This window comes from Peromyscus eremicus, chromosome 4 (assembly GCF_949786415.1).
Source record: "Peromyscus eremicus chromosome 4, PerEre_H2_v1, whole genome shotgun sequence".
Taxonomy (NCBI): Eukaryota; Metazoa; Chordata; class Mammalia; order Rodentia; family Cricetidae; genus Peromyscus; species Peromyscus eremicus.
The window spans coordinates 136,687,146-136,711,377 of record NC_081419.1 but is presented as its reverse complement, the minus strand read 5'-3'; the positions used below and the strand labels follow the sequence as shown (position 1 = coordinate 136,711,377).

The following is a 24,232-nucleotide window of genomic DNA, read 5'->3' as shown; positions in this document are numbered from 1 at the left end:
TTGGGCCTCATTTTTTTTTTTTTTTGATTTCTAACCTTTCTCCATTCCAGCCATACTATGAACACACTCACGTGCACACTCGCGTGCTCTCTCTCTCTCTCTCTCTCTCACACACACACACACACACACACACACACACACGTATGAATGCACACACACCAGCTTCATATTCTTTCTTGGTGTTTACCTTTCCCAGAATCATTCCTGTTTACCCTGAACGAGTTAGGCTTACAGTGTCTTCCTTGTCCTGGGCATTTATTTCTTCTTACTGGAGGCTGGTGGAACCTGGGTGCTGGAAACCCATCCTTTGCTCCTGCCCCAAGAGCCTTATGAAGCCTGGCCTCATGGGCTCTTGGGACGCTGGAGCAAAGGCAGACTTGGGAAGGGGAATATTGCAAAAAGAACGATCTTGAGTATTTCCAAGTGAGTCTTATCCCACCACAGCTCACAGCCTGTGGTGTTAGGTGAACAGAGGGGAGGGCATTCTCCTCCCTGCTCGTGGAAGTGTGTGTGTTCCAGAGAGATGGAAAAGGGATGAATTGATATACACACACTCCCTCCTTCCCGTGTGTGTGTGTGTGTGTGTGTGTGTGTGTGTGTGTGTGTGTGTGTGTGTAGAGGCTAAAGGTCAATTTGGGGTGTTATTCCTTAGAACCCCCCCCCCATTTTTTTAAAGAGTGTCTCTCATTAGCCTGGAGTTAACCAATTAGGCTATATTTTCCAGCTAGTGAGCCCCAGGGACCCGCCAGTCTCCACCTCCCCAGTTCTGGAATTACAAACTTATGCCACCACACCTGGCCTTTTTTTTTTTTTTTTTTTTTAAAATGGGTTCTGGGTATCCGACCCAAGTCCTCATGCTTGCATGGCAGGAACTTTACCCACTGAGCCATCTCCCCAGCCTCCTGAGCTGATTCCTTCTACAGGGTTCTCCCTAGGTACCTGGGCTGGGTGTGGTATCGGGTGGGGACATGAGCACAGGACTCTGACTTGCTCATGTTTCAGACTGTGGCTAGACCCTCTCCTCTCTGAGTTCCACTCTGCTTTCAAAGACAAGTATGCAACCGTTCCCCAATTCCTTTCTCTGTAGGTCACTGGATTCTTCAGTGGGGTTGGCAGTGGCCCTGAAGCCCCAGGTCCTGTCATGGCATGCTAGAAGTGGTAGGGCCCATGTCTGTCACCCTTTGCTAGCTGGCAGATGTGGAGTGATCCGGGGTAGGGTAGTCTGCTGGTCTCATGTTCTTCTCCCTGCCTGTGGACCCTGGGGACTTCCAGATGGGAGACAGCTCAGACTCACAAGAAACCAAGCCACCAAGTGGCAGGACTGTCCACACTTGGTTCTCAGATTTCCTGTTCAGCCCTCGGGCCACTGCCTGGGTCTGCAGGCCCAGTGGATTGGAAGCCCCCCTCCCTCCGGCTCTGAAGGAGGCTGGGCCAGCCAGGGGGTTATTTTGGGAGCAGCTTCTGAGATCCAATGGCCTTGTTAGGGCAACACTGACCTTTCTATCCTGGGAGGAAGGCAGGGCTGGAGAAGGGGCGGGGCAGTCGGGAGATCTGAGCCGCACGCCCACTGGGGTGGATGAGAAGGGGGCCAGCGGCTGCTTCGGGGTGGGCAGCGGGAATTCAGCCCTGGCTAGGCTGCTAACGCGGAAATTGCCCGTCTTTGAAAAGACAGGACCCCTCTACTCCTTTCACAGCTCTTTTTAAAGAGGGCACACCGGATTCCATGGAAGCTGGACCTGGGACGCTCTGTGGGAACTTGGAGTGTCTTCTGTCCACTTCCTTTGCAAGTCGCAGCCTTGCTGGGATGACTGAGGGGGCCTCCCAGCCATGGCACTGACCAGCGCCCCCACGGCTGACTTGGCCGTTGGTCTCTTTCAGCCTCTGCCGGCATCTTGCTTTTTTCCCCCTCCTGGAGCCCGGTGGTGAGTCTAGAAGCTCAAGCTGGCGGACCGGGCCATTGTCAGGAGTGAGGATGAGATGAGCGGGGGCCGCTTTGACTTTGATGATGGTGGAGCGTACTGTGGGGGCTGGGAGGGGGGGAAGGCACATGGGCACGGACTGTGCACCGGCCCCAAGGGCCAGGGTGAATACTCGGGCTCCTGGAATTTTGGTTTTGAAGTGGCAGGCGTCTACACCTGGCCCAGTGGCAATACCTTTGAGGGATACTGGAGCCAAGGCAAACGGCATGGGCTTGGCATAGAGACCAAGGGGCGCTGGCTCTACAAGGGGGAGTGGACGCATGGCTTCAAGGGGCGCTACGGAATCCGGCAGAGCACAAGCAGTGGTGCCAAGTACGAGGGCACTTGGAACAATGGCCTACAGGACGGCTACGGCACCGAGACCTACGCAGATGGAGGTGAGTCCAGTTCAGCCCGCAAAGCTTGAGGGGGCTCCAGAAGGAACCGCGGAAAAGGACAGGGTAGTTGGCAAAGAAAGAGATGGTCTAGGATAATATTTGCTGTGTGGCTTTGGGTAAGCTACTCCACCTCTCTGTATCCTTCCCCCCGCCCCCACCCCCCAGACAAGAGTTTCTCTGTGAAACAGCTCTAGCTGTCCTGGAACTCGCTCTGTAGCCCAGGCTGGCCTGGAACTCACAGAGATCCTCCTGCTTCTGCCTCCTGAGTGCTGGGATTAAAGCCCTGCACCACCACACCCAGCTACATCTATTTTCTTATCAGTAAAGGTGGGATAATAAAAGGGTTATTGAGGGGATTGGCAGAAATTAGTGTAAGGCTGTCACATAAAAATGCACTCATCAGACACTTGATAAGATGCAATCATTTCTGTTTACTTTCTAGGTATGTAAAGAGCTAGATTTTAGCTTGTGTTTTAGCAGAACTGGGGGCTGGCCTCAACTTTGCTATGGAAATAATGTTCACAGGATGTATCATGACAGTGTTTATTCATTCATTTCTCCATTCATTCATCCACCAACCCACACATCTAATCACCCACCATTCATTCACCCATCTCCATCCACCCATCTGTCCATCTTCCATTCACCCACCCATCCATCCATCCATCCACCCACCCAGCAGCTATTCACCTATTCACCTAACAATACCCATCTATTCATCCATCCACCAACCCACACATCTAACCATCTGCCATCTATTCACCCATCTATCCACCCACATATCCAGCCACTCACACTATCCATTCACCCATCCGTCCACCAACTATTCCATTCCTCCATCCATTCATCCAGCAGCTATTCACCTGTCCATCCATCCATCCATCCATCCATCCATCCATCCATCCATCCATTTACTCAATATATTCTTTCATCCAACACATATTTCTAGACAAACACTCTACATCCCCAGCCTTACTCAATGAGGATTTTGGTGGGACCTCCTATTTGTCAGTTATTACACCAATGATTAGATACAAAGAGGACTAGGACACAGACTCTGTCTTCAAAGATAGGAAGGCAAGCAGGCAGGCAAGCATTATACACAAACATGTCAGAGAGTGGTCACAGGTAAGAGTGGTGAGGGGGAGCCTTTCAGGACACAATTCCTGAGCTAATTTGGTGGGAGATTTGAGATCATGAGAGTAGGAGGTGGGGACTGTGCCATCAGAGAGGGGACTTAAAGAGGCTCAGAGCGCATAACGGTTAAAGAAAATATAGAGGAGTTTTCTGAGGCAAAAGAGCACTGGGAAATGGCAGTACAGATACCTACTTCACCTGCGGGTGTGACTTGGACATGCCACTTACCTGAACCTTAGTTATGTTTTCCAGATAATGCAGCACTCAGGACATAGGTACGTAAAATGTAGGTGGTCAACAGACAGCACCAGCTTCTACCCTCAGGCGAAGGTCAAGTTCAGGGCTCACTAGACCTTCTGTGAACAACAAAGGCTGTTTTAACATGCTCACCAGGAAGACTTGAAGCACATTAGAGATCTGAAAGTGTGCTTTACTGGTACCATGTAGTCTGGCTACTTGGAAGGCTGAGGCAGGAGGGACATTTTATAACAGCCTGGCAACATAGTAAGATCCTGGCAAGGAAGGAAGGGAGGGAGGGAGGGAGGAAGAGAAGGAATCAAGGATGGACAAACTATAGAGATCACTGCCTGCTTTGTATATATTCTGAGAGTGTTTTACATTAATAATAATGTGAAAAAATCTGAAGAAAAGTATTCGGTAACACATGAAAAATAGATGAAAGCTCCCATATGACATCTTCACCTTTGTCCATTGACTCACAAAATATAAAGCAGTCACCTGTCAGCTCTCAGAAAACAGTTATCAACTCCTGCAATCCTTTCTGTTGAGACAGAATTTTGCTTTGTAGTTCAGTCTGACTTTGAACTTGTAACCCTCCTGCCTCAGCCCCCAGAGTGCTGGGATTATAGACATGCACCACCATGCCCTGTGGTTCTTCTGACTGGGGTATTTCCATGACCCTTTCCTGCTGTGCTGTGTGACTCAAAGCTATGGCCCTTCAGAAAATAGTTATACTTGGCATGAGAAGCCACTTGTAGGACATTGTAGTTAGGATTTAGTCCTTTACGGGAAAAGAGCACTCTGAGTGTGGAGCAAGGGTCAGGGAACAGCAGTGAGTGCCCTGGGTGAGTTTACTCAAGCTGAGACACGTTGAGAGCAGTTGGAGACCAGCTTGAGGTGCAGGATCGGTCCATACCTGGGTGTGAGCTACCTCTGTTCCTCCAGCTTCACAGAACAGCTCTGTAGAACTGGATGGAACTGGATTGAACTGAGGACAAATTCTGATGACCTTGAGTCATTCACTCAGCCTCCAACTCAGTGCAGTTCAACTCAGCAGATGTTTGTGTTGGGCACGGTACTAGGCGCTGGAGGCTAGGTAGAGAGCAAGTGTCAGTTTTCCCAGCTATCAAATGGGCACAGTCCTTGCATGCGTATAGAGTATCAGTCATCTGGGCACATATCACAGGTATGTGCCAAATATCCCTTCCTATATCTCTTGGGCAAAAAGGTGCATGGCAGGTATCTGCCGAATATCCCTTCCTATATCTTTTCTCTCTTTCCAAGGGCTTGGGGATCTAGATGTGAATCACAGGGGTACACATTGCTGGGGTGAGGTGCACACAGGATATGATGGGCTGATCTGCCAACACGTCTAAAAGGAGGAAACCTATTCATTCCTGCAGCCGACAGCACTGACCACCTGCCATCATGCCATACCGAGTGCTAGGGACTGGAGCAGGGAGCAGACAAGATCCTCCAAAGCCCCTGTTTAGTGAAGGGGACAGAAGTATATCAGAAAACACTATATGTATGTATATGCATATGTATATGATGTACACACACACACACACACACACACACACACACACACACACACACGCAATTTCTCAAGGTTACCACTAGAGAAGGAAGAGGGTGGTTGCATGAAGTGGTCTCAGATGCAGGTGGGGGAGGACTGGAGAGGAGAGCTTTTCAAGCAGAGAGTGGAGATGCAAAGGCCCTGAGGTGGGACCAGGCAGGCTCAGCACGTCTGAAGAACAGGGAAGATGAGGCAGGGGTACAGGTTGAAATGGCAGACATAAGCTAGGTGGCCTGGGTGTGGGGGTCCTAGGTTTGAGCCCAGGTGTGTCCTGGAGTCTTGAGGCCAGATGGTCCAAAGGCCAGCTGCTCTGCTTTGTCCAGCCTTCTCCTTCCCAGGGAGATGGCCCCACATCCAGGGACTTGGGAAACCTTTTGGGTTCTCTCCCCCAAGCCACACATAAGGCGTAACCCTCCAAATTTAGATGTGGCCGCTGCTTCGGAAAATATCTTTAATCAACCTGTCACCAGTCCCCTGAGGGTTTGCTAAGGACTTGCCCCTTGCCCTCTCCTGGGTGGCACCAAGAGGAATGAGGACAGATAAGATCCTAAGATTAGGAGCAGGTGGGGGCAGGACAAATCCCAGGTTATGACCCTGCCCCAATGGATCATTTCTGAGCCTTTGTTTTCTCATCCAGGAATGAACCACTCCTAACCTCTCTCATATGATTTAAAAATACTATTATTATTACATTTATTCGGGTGGCGGGTGGCAAGGCATATGTGCCCACCACAGCATGTGTGGAGGTCAGAGGACAACTTGTGAGAGTTGGTTTTCTCTCTCCATGGTGTGTGACCTGGAGACTGAACCCGCATTGACAGGCTCAAGACAAGTGCCTTTACCCACTGCTCTATGCCGCATGGGAAAATGACAGAATTCGGTCAATGGTCGTTCTATCATTACTGCTAAGATTATCAATTCACTCCATAAGCATAGATTGTATTTTGCAAAGCAAGCACTACATTTTACTGGGAAGTGTAGAAAGGACAGAATGATCGAGCCAGGAATGTAACAGGAGCCACTAACCACAGTGGCCAGTGCTAGGCCGGGCCAGGCGAGGGACCAGAGCAGGAGGCTGGGACTTTAGAATTCAGGAGGACCTTCTGGAGTAAGTGATGTGCCAAACCTGTCGCAGGTTCACGAGTGAGCTGGACCACTCCTGGTTGAAAGAACAGAGTCCACAAATGTCAGGAGGCCTGCAGCTTGCTCCTCAGTCTCCACAGAGAGTTGGAACTTGCGTCTTGTCTGGGATACTGGGAAGCTGCCTTGCCTTGCAATTAACTGTGACTAAACCAAAGCAAACATCAGCTTTCCAGGCTGGAGGTGACGGTTTGTTGGTTTGTTGGTAGACAGATGAATTTAGGGGGTCAGAACCTACATCTTCCAGGTTGAAAGAATGGGAGGTACAGAAGAGAAACTATTAGAGTCTTTCACAGAGAACAAGCTGAAGCATTATTTCCTGAAAAAAAAGTTCAGTTCATGTTATATATGTACACATGTATGTGCATAAGTGTAATGTGTAGACACATATATGTATCACTGTATGTCTTAAAAAATCAGTGTTTATTTGTGTTGTGTTGGAAAAGTATGTGTCACTGCAGGCCATGGCCAAAAAGGTTGAGAGTCACTGTTCTGAAGCAACTTGCCCAACACCTTCTTTGAGGGCCCTGCCCTGCCCACCTCCACCCAGCTGCCACCTCTCTGCAGCCCTGCTTTGATGGAGGGTTAAGTTCTTCAGCTCTGGCATGGGAAGGGGTGGGGGTGGGGAAGGCCCCTGGACTGGAGCCTCTTGGCGCCCTCCCCTGCTATAGCCCTCATTCCTTCCCTGGCCATATAAAGCAAAGCTAAAAATAGCTGCTGATTTAAAGCCGGTGCACATACCCCAGCCCGAAGACGTGCTCACTGACTGACTACCTGACTGCTCGCACCAGGACACCCACAGACTCTGGTCTTTGAGGGACCGTTTGGGACCCTGGCTTTCCCTTTTCCTTTTCCTCTTTCTCCTCCTCCCCATCTTCTTCCTCCTCCTCCTTCTCCTCATCTTCCTCTTCTCCCTCCTCCTTCTCCTCATCTTCCTCCTCCTCCTTCTCATTTTCCTCTTCCCCCTCCTCCTTTTCCTCCTCCTCCTTTTCCTCCTCCTCCTCCTCCTCCTCCTCCTCCTCATCTTCCTCCTCCTTCTCCTCCTTGTCCCTGTCTCTGCTTTGGAGACAGAGTCTCACTCTGAATTCCTTAGCCTCCCAAGTGCTGATTACAGAAGAAAGCCACCCACTGGGCGGTGATCCTAGCTTGCTGAAACTCTTGACCTAGGGCCACTGCCTTGGTCTCAGAGGTCCATAAACACCCCTGCACTGGGAGGGTGTGTGCACACTCGAATGGACAACCTGTACTTTCTCTGGGAGAGGTTTTCTCAGATAATCATCAGATCCTGAAAGTAATGTCATGCACAAATAAATTCAGTAATCAAAATGTGCATTAGAGCCAGGTGAGGTAGTACATGTCTGTAATGCCAGACTCAAGAGGAAGAGGCAGGAGGATCAGGAGCTCAAGGTTATCCTTGGCTATATAATTAGTTAGAGGCCAGCCTGGGCTACATGAGGCCCTATCTCAAACAAGCAAACAAAGTATGCAGTGGAAAGGCGGGGCCCAAGGTTCATCGTTTTCCACAAAACGACAGTAATAATAGCAATTCTACAGTGTTGACCACGTGCCAGGTACTGTCCTGGGCACTTGAAATGGCCAAGTTACTTTGTGGGAAGTATGGTCATTACCCCATTTTGCAGATGAGGAAACAGAAAAGTACAGGACCTCTGGTTAACGAGAAGTAGGGATGGGGCTTAATCACAGCAAGTAAGAATGAGATATTCTGGGCCAGTGTGATAAAGTGGGTAAAGCTGACTTCTCCCAAGCCCGCTGGCCTGAATTTGATCCTCTAAACTCACATAGGGGGAGGAGAGAACTGACTCCTTCAAGTTGTCCTCTGACCTCCATGCACATACTGTGGTGTGCACATAAAATAAATAATAAATGAAATACACATTTTTTTAAAGAATGAAGAGTCATTAAAAACATTTTAATAAATGATAGACAATGACACAGGACAGGACCACTGACATTGGCTCCTGGACCCCATGAAAATCTAAGTGTGGAGCTCTGTGTTACCCGCTTTCGTGTTTTGGTGACCACAGTTTCTAATAGAAACAGCTTAAGGGAGAAGCCGTTTACTGTGTTCACCTACATTCAGGGTGGACCTCCTCTGTTCAGCTAATCCTCTGGAAATGCTCTGACATACATCTAGAGTCAAACCTCATTCTCCTGGGGGATTCTAAACCCAGTCAAAACATCAGCGAGGCTTAACCATCCTCAGCTCCTTCAAAATCGTTTTTTTTTTTTGTGTGTGTGTGTGTGTGTGTACATGTATAGTGTGTGTGTACATGTTTGGGTGTACATGTGTATGCGCACTTATGGGGGCCATAGGTTAATGGTGAGCATCTTCCTCTGTCACCATCCATCTTGCTTTTTGAGACAGTCTGTATCCAAACTCAGAGCTCACGATGCGGCATGACTAGCTAGGGTTACAGGCATGTGCCTCCACGCCTGGCTTTTTATATGTTGGAGATCCAAACTCAAGATTTTGTATTTAACACAGCAAGTACTTTACCAGTTGAAGCATTTCCTAGACCTCTCCAAAATCACCTGCAGATTTCAAAATGTTCACAGTAGAACTTTCAATTAGGTTCCCTCTGCACCTGCAAGGTCAAATCCTTGTCAAGTTCACCTTGACCACAGGAGTGACTGCAGGCTCCCCTTACTAGGCATCAGTGTGTACCAGGCTCTGTGCTAAGAGCCTTACATGCATCATTTAGGGATTTAGACATCTTGCTACCCTGTGCCTTTTGAATTTTTACGATTGCAACTCCATAGTCAGCTATGTATTTTACACTGCAGTTCTCTACCTGTGCACATCGACAAAAATGGAGAGTTGGAACCGACACTCGATTCCATTTCCCTCTCTCTGCAGCATGTCTGCTGCTTTCTCATTTTACCTTGTTGGGGAATTTGGTGATGCTCTAGCTTATGTAAAGCTCTTGGGACAGCTTGTCATGTACTCTTATTATTACTATACTCTGAAAAGATGGGACTGTCTTTCTCTGACAACTGAATTCTGAACCCAAGCTACTGCACTCGGGACCCAGTTTGCTCTTATTTATTTATCTTTTTTTTTTTTTTCCTTACTCAAAGTTAGTGACTTAAACTCATTTAGCCCAATGGATTCTGAACATGCAGACTCAATGAATCTGTCAGAACAGAGGACTGAGCAGGACGGGATGTCACATTTTCTGAGCCTGGGGGGGTGAGGTCTCCCAGAGTTAAGCTTGAAAGGAACTTAACTTCCTTATTTATCCATTTGTGCCCCCCAAAAGAGTATTTCTCAGTTGTTATTTGTCTATATTCCTAACAATGCTAACCTGCTTTTGTTATGATAGCTTTGTAATAAGTCTTTTTTTTCTTCTTTTTTTTTTTAAGACAGGGTCTCACCATGTAGCCCCAGCTGTCTGGGAACTCAATATATAGCTCAGGCTATTAGCTTCCCAAATGCTGGGATCACAGGTGCGTGCTGCTGCACACACCTGTAGTGAGCCTGAAAATTACTGTAAATCTGCCAACTTTGCCCTTTCTATTCAATGTTCTGCTGTTGTAGGTCACTGCTATTTCCACATTCGTTATAAAATCAGCTTGTCAATTTCTTAAAACAAAAGGCAGCTGTGTTTTGATTGCAAATGTATTAGATCTACAGATCAGCTGGAGAAAATAGACATTCTGGTAACACTGAGTTTTCTAATCCATGGACATGGTATATATCCCCATTATTCAATTTCACTCAGCAATGCTTTGAGCTTTTCAGCGCCAATATTTTTTAGAAAATGTTATACCTATGCATTCATTTTACAAATATGTCATTGCATTTTTTAATTTACTGGGATGGGGAGCACATACATGCCACCATGTACACGTGGAGGTACAACTTAGAGTCAATTCTCTCTTTCTACCATGGAGGTCTCCAGGATTGAACATAGATTGTCAGACTTCATGGAAAGTCCCCAAAGTTGCTGAGCCCTCTTGCTGACCCTGTATTTCTTTTCTTTTTTTGGGGGAGGTCACTATAAATGGCACCTTAAATTTTATTTTTTTCCAACCATTCAGTGCTAGTTTATGGAAACATAATTATCTTCTTTCATTTATTTATTTATTTACTTTTTTTTTTTCAAGACAAGGTTTCTTTGTATAGTTTTGGAGCCTGTCCTGGAACTCACTCTGTAGCCCAGGCTGGCCTTGAACTCAAAGAGATCCACCTGCCTTTGCCTCCCGAGTGCTGGGATTAAAGGTGTGCAGCACTGCAGTCCCCTTTTTGTTTTTTGAAAGACTTAATTTTGTTAATTGTGTGTAGGTACACACCTATACCATAATTTCAGTGCGTGGGTATGTGTAAGAGCACAAGTTCCCAAAGAGGCCAGATGCGCTGGACCCTTTAAAATTAGAGTTACAGCGGTTGTGAGCCACCAGATGTGCTGGACCCTTTAAAATTAGAGTTACATCGGTTGTGAGCCACCAGATGTGGGTGTTGGGAACTGAACTCTGGTCCTCTGAAAGAACAGCCAGTGTTCTGACCTGCTGAACTAGCTCTCCAGCTCCAATATAATTATTTCATGTTGACCTTGATTCCTCTTACCTTATTCAACAAATTTCTCAATTCTAGTGGAATTTTTGCTTTTCAGATTTACAAGTTGTACGTTTAATTTTTAAAATATCTTGATTGCTATTGAAAATGAAGTGTAGAAATCCTAAGAGAATCTGATGGAGGCACATGGTGCTTAGGCTCTTGGGGACAAGGGGCTTAATGTATCCAGGTGGATGCTGCTTGCTGACTGTGTGGACATCAAGCAACCTCTCTTATCTTCCATTTCTCTTATCCCACCGTGAGTGTTAACATTTCTCTGAACATGTGGTTTGTAGCTAGAGTTTTCCTGCCTGGCCCACAGTCAGGATAAATCTCTCTCACCTGCCAGTCCCACAGCCGCTCAGACCCGACCAAGTAAACACAGAGACTTATATTGGTTACAAACTGTATGGCCATGGCAGGCTTCTTGCTAACTGTTCTTATAGCTTAAATTAATCCATTTCCATTCATCTATACCTTGCCACATGGCTCGTGGCTTACCGGCATCTTCACATGCTGTTTGTCATCGTGGTGGCTGGCAGTGTCTCTCTGACTCAGCCTTCTACTTCCCAGCTTTATTCTCCTCCTTGTCCTGCCTATACTTCCTGCCTAGCCACTGGCCAATCAGTGATTTATTTATTGACTAATCAGCAACACATTTGACATACAGACCATCCCACAGCAGTGGTTGAATCAATGGAATAAGATAACCAATGTAGAGCCCTCAGTGTAATGCCCAACACATAGGAAAATGCCAGAATATCCCTTCTCCTTCTTGTATTGCCCTACATATCCCCCAGAGTGAATTAATTCAGATAGCTTGAATCATAGTTGTTCCTGTCTTTGGGACAATGTTTTTGAAGACAAAAACTGCGCCTTTGACTTTGAAATACTTAATAAACTAAGACAGTGATTGGCTGAGTTCTGCCCTGTGACCTGCCAATGTAGACAGGGACCTAACCAGGTGTGACTCCATTTCGAATGTAGAATCAGCAGAATTCGAGAATCTCATGTCACAGTTCACAGCCAGGGATCAGCGTGACAGTGGGCTAAGTTGCTGTCTGGGCAGCTTCTTGGTATTATCTGGGTCCTCCGGGGCGGGAGAGCCACCTCAAAGAGATGAGAAATCGGACACAATCTTTCCTCTCTGTGCCTTGCTTCCGTGACTCATGCATCCGATTGGCCCCATCTTAGCAGATGTGCCCCGTCCAAGGCAGGCCTTGGGGATTCACTCAGCTTGCTGGTTTCCAGGGGTTGCTAATTCTGTGCCCCCAGCAGCTGTTCCCTAGACCGGTTCTCCATCACGGTCACGCCCTTGTAAGGAATGTCCAGTCTCATTTTCTGAGGGCTCCTGCTGAGTGTGGGGTGAAGGGGGCAGGGTGCTTCCTACCATAGATCAGAGGGCTGTCCTCCTTCCCTCCTACCCCTCCCTAGCCAGGGCCGCAGAGTAGGAAGGCAGTGAGGTCTGGCCTCCCTCCCTCCTGTGTGACTTCCATTTTCTATGTAAGGGGCCTTTGCTGAGGGCTGAGGCCCCAGGTGTGTGGGGAACAATTCACAAAGCCATCCAAGGGCACTAGAGTCTCCCGGGCTCTCTCTCCCTGTCAGCAATGATGAGCACCTAGTGTCTGAGGGAGCTTGAGCCCATGCTGGCTGACCACTTTGGGAGACACGTGAGTGGAGTGTGGGACACAGTCAGGTCCGAAGTGTATGCAGCTGTGAGACATGCTGTTTGGAAGGCACTGTGTTCCTACTGTTTATTTCAGTTAAGGTGGAATCCTTACCAACCCTTCTTCACCAAGCATCCAGGTGTAACCTCCCCCAGTGGCCGGGCGGACGAACAGTGCCTCCCCTTGATGGGACATACGTAGAAGGGCATGGTGTCCATATAATGTTCCTGTCAGGAAAGCAATGGGGAGGGGGTATTTTGTGCACGGTTATGTAGGCCATTGTAAGAATTTGGCTTTTAGTCTTAGAAAAATGGAGACATTGAAAGTGACCGGTTGGTGAGTTGTTCAGTGGCTAGGATTCCACTCTCAGCATCACAAGAATAAATAAATAAACTTTTTTCTTTTCCCAGACAGGGTTTCTCTGTGTAGTTTTGGTGCCTGTCCTGGATCTCACTCTGTAGACCAGGCTGGCCTCAAACTCACAGAGATCTGCCTGGCTCCACCTCCCGAGTGCTGGGATTAAAGGTGTGTGCCTCCTCCACCCGTCTAAACATTTTTCTTATTCCACTTTACGTATTTATTTTGTGTGGGTGTGCATACACCAAGATGCGTGTGTGGAGGTCAGAGGACGGAGCTGTAGGAGTCGCTTCCCTCCTACCGTGTGGGTCCCAGCGATTGGACTCAGGTCATCGGTCTTGGCAGGAAGCAGCTTTATCCACTGAGCTGTCTTGCTGGCCTCCCAAAGCTGAAGAGGGACAGGATTTGATTTGGTTTCATGGGATGCCTTTAGGACAAGGCCATCTGGGGCCAGGGCAGTGTTGAGACCCATTATTGTGTTTAATGGGGTGTGAGGGACAGAGGCTGGGCCGCCATCACCAAGGTGGCGAGATGTGGCGCTGTGATAGGAAGACAGGCAGATTTTTGATGATATAGTGCCTGGGAGGAGTGAGAGAGGCAGTGATGATGGTTCTAGGTTTTGTGTGAACCACGGAGAAATGGCCATGAGTCAGTCGGGTGAGGGGCGGAGTGTCCGGCACATGGGTGAGAGATGCCTGTGAGACGTTCTCATGGGCTGACAGTAGTGGGCTGTCTCTGAATGCAGAGCCTCTCCCTCGGGCCCCCTTTTGTGCGTACCCAGTCATCTCTAGTCTACAGCCCTCGGTGTGTGGAGCTGACCCAGGCCTGGCCAAGGGGCTTCCACCCAGACCACAGGCCCTGGGCTGTCAGCACCCAGCCAGTGTTACCCAGTTAATCCTCAGCTTCTTGTGTGAGCTGTAGGGTGTCATCCGGGGCAGCAGCCCTGCATGTGGGAGGGCAGAGCTCTGAGGGCTAAGGAGACTTGGCATCTATGGCTGCAACCTGACCCTGCTCCCGGGAGCTGCCACAAAACTGCCAGCTCTTCTCCTCGGGGCTGCCTGTTGGTGATCCCAGGAAACCAGAGACTGTGGGGCTTTGATGGATGGTGGCATTTGGAAACCATGGAAGGGACTGTGGTGCCAGCCTTGCAGGTGAGGCAGAAAGCAAGGCCTCGGGACTGTCGAGGGGAAAACAGCACACTGGCCAGATGCTCAGCAGGGGAGACTGTTGAATGAAATGCATGAGCCATAGGACATAGCCTACAGAGGTCACGTCGACCACCGACACTCACTTGGAAAGGAATCAAAGGCATGCCAAGGGCACAAAAGCCATCTGGCAAGCATTTATCGAATGCCGAGTGGTGAACTGCAAATCGTTTGCTCCACCTGTCGTGGGCAAACACCGTGGGTAGCAAATGGCCGGGAGAGACCTGTGTTGTTAACCGCTGTCTCCCCTGGGGACAACACAGTGCTCATTTGTTTGGATATTTTACAATGAGTGTGTGTGCTCCCTCTGCAACACACAGAAGGTGTGTCTGTGTAGACACAGAAGACATCTCCAAGGTGCAAAAAGAGGTCGGGGGTGGTGGTGGTGTATTAGTAACTTTTCTGTCACCATGGCCAAACAGCCAAACATCTGATAGAAGCCACTTAAGGGAGGAGAGGTTGTTTTTTTTTTGTTTTTTTGTTTTTTTTTTTTTTGTTTTGTTTTTTTTTTTTTAGTAGAATGATAGAGATTTAGTTAAGACTACCTTTAGTAGCATCCCATGGGGCCAGTGCCTGTGGGAATGGAATTCTTTCTTTCTTTCTTTCTTTCTTTCTTTCTTTCTTTCTTTCTTTCTTTCTTTCTTTCTTTCTTTCTTTCTATTTTATGTACATTGGTGTTTTGCCATGGGTGTTGAGTCTTCAGGAACTAGAGTTACAGACAGTTGTGAGCTGCACTGTGGGTGCTGGGAATTGAACCAGGGTCCTCTGGAAGAGCAGAGCTGAGCCATCTCTCCAGCCCTGAGACAGGGTTTTTTTGGGGCCTCACAGTTTGAGAGGACGCAGTCTGTCTTGGTGGAGATGGCACAGCAGCTGGACTGGCTTGGCAGTGGAAGTGGGAGTTTGCCAGGTGGCTTGTTCACATCTTGGCAAATCAAGGAGTGGGGGATGGGAAGGAAGCAGGGGGTCCAGAAACAAGGCCTGTCTCAAGCAACCCATCTCTGCTGGCTAAGCCCCCATCCCTAAGACGGCACTGCCAGTTGAGGACTGAAAGGTTTAGGATAGAGGGATGTGGTCAAGGGGGCCACTGAGATAAATTAGTGGGGAGAAAGGAGCTTATTAGAAAAGTTATTAATGCTATGGACAGACAGACAGACAACAGCATGTCAGAGACTCTGAGCACTGTAGACAGAGAGCTCTGAAGAGAGGAAGTCCAGGAGCACATGGTAGAAATGGGAGCCTCCCATCCCTTTCTGAGGATAGGGGAGGTTTCATGACAAGCCTGCACCCAGACTCTGATTCCCAGGCAGGAGGCAGGGAAGGGGCTGAGAAGCCGCACTGTGGCCACCAGCACCCTCTTTGATGTGAGTAACTCACTTCTCTGGTGAGAGTTACTGACATCAGGAAGTCTGTTAGCTAGGGACCGACAGACACTGTCTCAGGAAGGTGCCTGTCAGGAGCTTCAAGAGGGGAGCAAAGGGTTACTCCAGGTGCTGTGGCCTGAGCTGCAGCTGGGTTCTAACATTGCATTCTTACAGGGGCCAGGTGTTCAAACAAGTGGATCTGTAGGGGTGTTTGAGACTTAACATTTCCCAGAATCTAGACTCAGGATCCCGAAGGTCCCCCTCGTTTCTTCCCATTCTGTGTCACCCAGCTTTCCAAAGCCAACAGGATGGGAGAGAGCTAAGCTGGAAATCTGTTTTTCTAGTCTCAGCTAAGCTACTGCCTGACTGTGTGGCCTTATGCAAGTAGCTTATTGTTAGAGCCTTTTTGAGATTACCTTTTTGCAAGGAGAACATGACCACACTTATCCTTTTTTTGTTTTGTTTTTGAGACAGGGTTTCTCTGTATAGCCCTGGCGTCCTGGAACTCACCCTGTAGACCAGGCTGGCCTTGAACTCAGAGATCTTCCTGCCTCTGCCTCCCAAGTGCTGGGATTAAAGGTGTGCATCACCATGCCCAGTGGCCACACTTATCCTTAAAGGCAGATTCATTCCATACAACACTTACTCACTGGCGATGTACAGATGTGGCAAGGGACACAGTGAGGTCCTGTTTCAGCATCATGACTGATGAACAATGCCAGTGATGGACACGTGTAGCTAGAGAGTTTCTCTCCGGGTCCCACCAAGCCCCGGCAGTCCCGTAGCCCACTTATAAAATAAACACACAGACGCTTATATTATTTAAACTGCTCGGCCATTAGCTCAGGCCTACCATTGACTAGTTCTTATACTTAACTCAGCCCATTTCTGTTCATCTATATGTCGCCACATGTTCAGTGGCTTTACCTGTTGCCTTTACATGTTGCTCCCTGGACGGCAGGCTGGCGTCTCCTCCAGCTTCCACCTCCCAGCCTCTCTTCTCTGTTTGTCCTGCCTGTACTATACTTCCTGCCTGGCTACTGGCCAATCATTATTTTATTTATCAATCAATCATAGCAACATATATTCACAGCATACAGGATATCCCACAGCAGACACGGGACAGGACAGAGGTGGCCAGCTAACTTGCTTCCTTAGACAAGATGGTCTGCACTTCAAGTTTCACTCCAGCCATGACTTTTAGAGATTCTCATGTCCACCAGGTTGTCTGTAGCTGTGTGGGTGGCATGTTTGTAGAAACCAGGTACCCAAGGTCCCATATTAAATATGGGCACTGAGCCGGCTTTCACTGGCTTGGGAGAGCCTGTGGTCAGGTTTTTAAGAAATTTTCAAAGTAACTGTTCAACCCTGGATAGCTTGAGCAGCCAAGGAGGGAGTATTTACACCTCAGGAACCGGCGAATGGTGCAAATCAAAGTTTGTTTGTTTTTCCTGAAGTGTTGGCTCACAAGCGTATCAAATCGGTGCCCTTGTCACCCCGAGTTAGGGTCACCAGGCCTCTCGGTTTGCTGGGAACTGTCCTGGCGTTAGCAGGATGTGTTGCCTCTGAGGGATCCTTCTGTGTCAGTCATTTTCTCTTTCAGTTACTTGCTACATTGCTATGAGAAAATACCCGCGAGACAACTTAGGGATGGACGATCTGCTTTGGCTCACCGTCTTAGAGGGCTCCACCCATCGATGTGGACAAGGCGTGATGGAGTTCAGAGTGGCAGAGATGCCTAACTTCTCAGTGGGCCAGGAACTAGGGTACCCGGTATAAACACCAAGCCCTGTCCCTAGTGACATAGGTCTGCCAACTGGGCCCCACCCGTGTCCTAAAGGCTCCCCACCCCCCAACAGCACCACTGTCTGGGGACCAAAGGCCCCAAACACAAGCCTGCAGGGGACACTTCAGATTCAAATCATGTATCTTCTACGGAGTGAGGGCAGCCCACATTTGTTGAGAGATGGAGAGCTCTGCAGTGACCTTTGTAAGGCTCACAGGAGCCCTGGGAAGGTCTGTCACATCTACCTTCTTGATAAGAGACGCTCAGAATTTCATCTAAGGCCACGTGCCCTTCAGTGTTTGCTGGGTCTGTAGTCATGTGTCGTGTGTCTTCCATATGTAATCGTCGTCGTGTTGTGTGCTGGGCGTGGGTGTGGGAATGCAGATGTGGCCTTGCCTGTAAGAACATGGGTTCTAAATAGATCTGAGTTCAACAGTGGCTGTGTCACAGAGTGAAAAATAACTTAAGGGAAAGTAGAAGGACATGGGCTGGCCTAGCAACTGGAGAAGAGTCCCCGGAAAGTGTAGTTTGTGTAGACATAGCCAGACAAGGGTGCCATGCTGCGTCTGGCTGAGGGAGGGAATGGCGCGTGCCGAGACCTGGCGGTGGGAATGGAGCATAAGCGTGCATTCTTACATGAAACCATGGGGAGGCAGAAAACCGAAGCCGGCCTCCATCTCTCTCCAGGTTCTCTCTGTCCTTCCTGGCTCTGCTTCATCTTTACAGTTAATCCTTTCTGGGCCAGCATTTCTGAGCAAAGACTCTGACCTGCCAAAAAGCTGGCCTTTGAGGGGTAGGGGTAGCTCAGTGCTAGAGCACGTGGCCAGCAACACACATGGGGTTCCATCCCCAGCGTAGCGGGCACAAAGAGCTAGCCTTCAAGGGACACTTCCTGTCCACCAGCCCCTACAGACCACTCCCTGTGTGCCAGCTCTGCTGACCGCCTCCCACGTGACTTCTTTAATCTTCAGTCAATTGCCTTCCCTACTCTTGAGTGCTCTAGACTTTGACTCTTGCCTCTCCTCTGGACCATTGCTGTGTCTGCCATATTTGTGTGTGTGTGTGTCCTTAGGGAAAGCATTAAGAAGGTGATGAGACTGTCTTGGGTAGCACTCGAGGAAGGGGTTCCAGTACTCTCCCTGGATGATTTCACATGTAAGCTCAAGTCAGAAATGTCAAAGATGGCCATGGGAGATGAAGGAGAAGAGCAGGCCAAAAAGAATGAATGATCTGGGGACAGGGTGGTTCATGTCTTGTAACCTCAGCAATTTGGGGCTGAGGCAGGAGGATTGTCAGGAGCTTGAAGCTAGTCTGGGCTGTATAATGAGCTGCAAGCCAGCTTAGGCTATAGTGCAAGAGTCTGTCTCAAAAAACAGCAGCAGGCTGGCGAGCTGGCTCGGCAGTTAAGTGCGCTGTCGCTTTCCAGAGGACCTGTGTTTGATTCCTTGAACCCACACAGTGGCTCACAACCCTCTGGAACTCCAGCCACAGGGATTTGATGCCCTCTTCTGGTCTCTGTAAGCCCAGCGTGCCCATGATACGTACATGCAGGCAATAAACTCATATGCATAAAACATTAAAAAAAAAAAAACCCTAGCCGGGCAGTGGTGGTGCATGCCTTTAATCCCAGCACTCAGGAGGCAGAGCCAGGCAAATCTCTGTGAGTTCGAGGCCAGCCTGGTCTTCAGAGTGAGATCCAGGACAGGCACGAAAACTACACAGAGAAACCCTGTCTCTAAAAACCAATAAAAAACCAATAAACAAAAACAAAACCAAATTGTTGGGCATGGTGGCACATGCCTTTAATCTTAGCACTAGAGAGGTGGATCTCTGTGAGTTCAAGGCCAACCTGGTCTGTAGAGTAAGACCCTGTAGCAAACAATGACAACAACAACAAACCCAAAGAAAAATGAAAAGTGCATGCAAAGGTCCTGAGGTAGGCAGGAAAGTGACTAGGGAACAGGGCAAACGGAGGTGGCCGCGCCAGGCTGTGTACCTGCTGCAGACCTCGTTGGGCTGGCTAGAACAACTGATCGGCTAGGCAGCCGAGGAAGTACTCCTAACCACGGCGCTTCCAGTCACATGACTGTAGGGCAGCTTCTGTCTGCAGATGTGGGCCTCCTGTACCCAGGGAGGACCACCCTGTCTTAGACACTCAGAGAGATGGCCCTTCCATAGCTTTATCCCCCTTCCAGGGCTCTGTCACTATTCATCTCCCCTGGGTGTTGGGGACTCTTGCTACATGTCTGTAAGTTTCCTAATATAGCCATACTGTTTCATTTCCAACGGGTGGCCAAGAGCGGCTCTCTGTTGCAGTCTCAGGTTTTCTTGGGCTTAAAGGGACCCTGTCAGCCCATCTCAGGCCAAATTTTAGCTACAGGTAGGTAGCTGGATTCAATTTCACAAACTTCTCCAGCCTGGAGATTAGATATCCTCTCTGCCCCATTTCCCAGCTTCTCTGCCCTGTTCACACCCCTTTCCCTGTTCACACTCCTTCTTTCCCCCTTCCTCGTTGGAGAAACAGAAGGAGTGTAGCTAGGTGTGGAGCTGCGGCCCTGGTGACACATGAGCTATGTCCTCTGTGTGTCTTCCATCCTTGCCGAGCCTTAACTCGTCTCCAGGCTCCCCCCCCCCCCGCCCCCCCAGCTAAAGCAGAAAGAGAATAAAAGTTGTAGAACGGACACATCCCATTCAGTCGTGCAAAATATTTGTATTAAGTCCCCAGTCCTCATTCTTCTAGGCCCTGAGGACTCCACAATAAACAAAGCAGACTGGGGTCCGTGCCGGCCTGTGAAGGCAGAGCACGAAAGAAAAAGATGGTCTGTTGTCTGTGTGCACAACGAGGAGGAAAGGCTGAAGCAAGGGCGGATAGAAACCTCATGTGGGAAGTCGGGACTGATGCCAGGAGCGGAGGCTTGAAGGCACCAGGGGAGTGAACCCTGTGGGCACCTGAGGGAAGAACATTCTGGTCAGAGGGAAGGACACACGCAGATGCTCCTGAGGCAGGACCGCTGCTGGTGTGGACGAGGAACACCCAAGAGGCCTCTAAGCCTCGAGTGGAGGGAGATGAGAACATAGAAGTGGCGGGGATGAAATTAGGGGGTTGGGCGGGTCACTGGGGACTTCAGCTTCACTCCCTGGAGTGAGAGGGGCAGATTGGGCAGTCTGTCTGCATGTTTGGACGGAACCCCTCTGATTGGCTGGCCAGAACTGGCAGAGGATGGAGAGCAGTGGCTCTGACCACCACCCAGTCCAAGTGAGGATGGATGCCGAGAAGGGGCCGGATTCTGGATGCACTTGCATGCTTCCTGGTGGGGATTTGCAAAAACACTACCAGATGTGTCTGTCTGTCTGTTTTCTGAATTTTTCTTGTTTTATTTATTTATTAAATGAAAGCCATTAACTTTGGTAACGAAGCCTTTAAGAGGCGGGGCCTAGCAGGAGGATCTTCGGTCACAGGGGAGTGGCCTTCCTTTCTTTCACATCTTAAAGCCTGCAGCAGGTTTTCAAGGTTCTGGTTTGGGGATGCTCCTGTCCATGGTCTGGTGGCGCCTTTGCTTTGAGGTCTCCACCGCGATGTGCTCGTCATGGTGGGAGCATAATGCTGCCCACTTCAAGAAGTGAGGGGAAGAAAGGACACGCCCCCATGGCCTCTGACTAGGCTCCGCCTCTTAAAGGCTCCTCCTCTGAATAGAGCCACGCTGGAGACCAAGTCTTTACCACACAGATAAGTGAGGGACTCTTAAGATGCAGCAAAGGCTCTGACTAGCCACTCCAGGGCGGTGGACATTGATGTCACAGTACGGGCGTGCATGGCAGCTCGGGAGGTAGAGGCAGAGGACTGGCTTTCAGTGCTACTGTGGGGAAGACTAAGAAGGTGGTGTGTGTGTGTGTGTGTGTGTGTGTGTGTGTGTGTGTGTGACTGACGTCTAGGGGACATCTGTCTCCAGGCTTACATCTGGAACTGGGGCCAGGAATATTTGTGGAGGTCAGCAGGACGTACACAGTGGTGATAAAGCACTAGATGACAGTCATCAGCATGAAACCAGTGTGGGTGGAGTCCTGGGGGTAGGATGGGCGTGGCGTCAGCTTCCTCACAGAGCTCAGGTGACCTTTCGCAACCTCACAGCTTTCTCAAGCCACCGCGTCAAGCACTTATCTTTTCTTTCACTTTTCCAGAGTTAGAGAATCATTTAAGCCTGAACCCCATGAATTAAGAGATGGTCGCTCTTTCTGACAGATAGGGAAGCTGAGACACAGAGAGGTCAGGTTAGTTGCCTAAGGTCACACAGCAAGGGTGGAGGCAGTCCTTGGAGTCTGTATGCCTCTCCACTGTGCAGGACTTGAGTGCCCTGCTGACATACACTCATTCTCCTGAGCTAGACTGCTTGTGTCCACATGGGCCCTTGGCTGCTGGCAGCTCCTGAACGTATCACCAATCTGCGTACTAGGTCTTCCACAGTGTCAACTTGACTGATGCCTACAAGCCCACACACTCACTGTTTCAAGCGCCCCAGCCTTGTACTGCAATGCTCAGGTGGCCTTGCACACTCAAAACTCCATGCACATTCCTAATGTCCCTTCCATGGGACTATGGGCACTTGGCTTCCTGTGTGTACACTGTCCGTCACACCTGTGATCTCATGTAGTCAAAAGACACATGCCTACACACAAGGCTCTTACACACACACACACACACACACATACACACACCCCTCAACATTCACTCTGCTTTGCAAACTTGTTGTCTTATCTGTTCATGGCCCTCACTAGTCACATCACCTTGGACAATAGGATAGCTGTGCATTCTTTCTGTGTACCAATGGCGTCTTGCCTGTTCACACCTCTTTCCCTCTTCCACCCCCGACGGCCTTGCATGACCATGCAATCCCACCTTCCCTTGCAGCTCCGACCCAGGACTGTACCCACAGACTTAAGTTATCCTGATTGTGCTGTTCTTACAAGTCCTCAGACAGGCTGTGTGCACACTGCCTTGCACCAGCCCTCCACATCAACCACAGCACTACACAGAGCTACCATCTGCCCGTGTAATCCAAAATCCGGGCACTCATTCACGTAGAGTTCACAGCCTATCCTGCTCGGATAACTACACTGTAACACACCGATTCACACACCTCACACTCTGTTGTACACCTGTGACCTTAGCATGTTCCCACAGTGGAAGTGTTTATACCATTCCACAAATTCCTTCTGGTGTGTTCGCTCCTGAACTGGCACTCTCCTTCAATGTCACCCAGTATCGGAACCTCGACTAATCTATCACACAGCTTCACACTTATTCTCTGACTCACATGGCCCACCAGTGTTGATAGCCACACCTCCCCCTCTGGCTTGCCCAAGTATGTGCTCTGGCATACGTGTATACTCAGGTTCACACAGCAGCATGCGCTCTGTCCCTCTGATGGCCCACCTCTGTCATGGTGCCCTCTTGCCTTGCCCACATCTGGCCCTGCCTGTAGCCTACTGAGGCCACTCTCCAGGTACACACAACAGCATGCTTCTTCCTCCCATGGTCAAACTGTCCTCTGGGCCCCACCCTGCCTTGCCCACGATCCAGGTCACAGCATGCTAGGGTCCCTACCTGTATCTTACTGCGACCACCCTCCAGGCAGGCACAGCAGCATGCACTACCTTGTCCCTCCAATGGTCTCTTCTCTCTCTGGGCCCCATCCTGTCTTGTCCGTGTGGGGGAGGGGTTAGTCACCCAGCCCCTGCCGCCTAACTGACACAGCTCTCTTCACCCCGCAGGGACCTACCAAGGCCAGTTCACCAACGGCATGCGGCATGGCTACGGCGTGCGCCAAAGCGTGCCCTACGGGATGGCGGTGGTGGTGCGCTCCCCGCTGCGCACGTCGCTGTCCTCGCTGCGCAGCGAGCACAGCAATGGCACGGTGGCTCCGGACTCGCCGGCGGCGGACGGGCCCGCGCTGCCCTCGCCCCCGGTGCCGCGCGGTGGCTTCGCGCTCAGCCTGCTAGCCACCGCCGAGGCTGCGCGTCCCCCGGGGCTGTTCACACGTGGCGCGCTGCTGGGTCGGCTGCGACGCTCCGAGTCGCGCACGTCGCTGGGTAGCCAGCGCAGCCGCTTGAGCTTCCTCAAGAGCGAGCTGAGCTCGGGCGCCAGCGACGCCGCATCCACCGGCAGCTTGGCCGAGGGCGCCGAGGGCCCCGACGACGCGGCCGCGCCCTTCGACGCCGACATCGATGCCACCACCACCGAGACCTACATGGGCGAGTGGAAGAACGACAGGCGCTCAGGCTTCGGCGTGAGCGAGCGCTCCAGCGGCTTGCGCTACGAGGGAGAGTGGCTGGACAACCTGCGCCACGGCTACGGCCGCACCACGCTGCCCGATGGCCACCGTGAGGAGGGCAAGTACCGCCACAACGTGCTGGTCAAGGGCACCAAGCGCCGCGTGCTGCCGCTCAAGAGCAGCAAAGTCCGCCAGAAAGTGGAGCATGGCGTCGAGGGCGCTCAGCGTGCCGCAGCCATCGCTCGCCAGAAGGCAGAGATCGCTGCCTCCAGGTAAGGGCCTGGTGGGAACCTGCAGCCTAGGGGGCCCAGGCCAAACCTGGTCATGCATTTCTTTACTGTGCCAGTCACCCATGCATCTAGTTATCTTCAGATCGTGCCCCAGCCATCCACTTAGCGGCTACCACCCACCCAGTCCCAGTTGCATATCTTATTCTCACATAACCCATCTAATAGCCGTGGGTCTGCTCAGCAGTCATCCACTTATCCATTCCACTTAATGCATGCCCACCTACACCACCATGCACTCATCCACGCATCCATTTATTCACCCATCTATC

At 50.1% G+C, this 24,232-nt stretch overlaps 1 protein-coding gene across 1 annotated transcript; it reads left to right on the top strand.

Annotated features, from left to right (window-relative positions):
- The first annotated feature begins 1,940 nt into the window (after positions 1-1,940).
- Jph2 (junctophilin 2) lies at positions 1,941-23,949 on the top strand. The gene is made up of 2 exons (XM_059259724.1): positions 1,941-2,356; positions 23,174-23,949. The coding sequence occupies exons 1-2, from the start codon at positions 1,978-1,980 to the stop codon at positions 23,947-23,949; spliced, it is 1,155 nt and encodes a 384-aa protein (XP_059115707.1). The 5' UTR covers positions 1,941-1,977.
- The last annotated feature ends 283 nt before the right edge of the window (positions 23,950-24,232 follow it).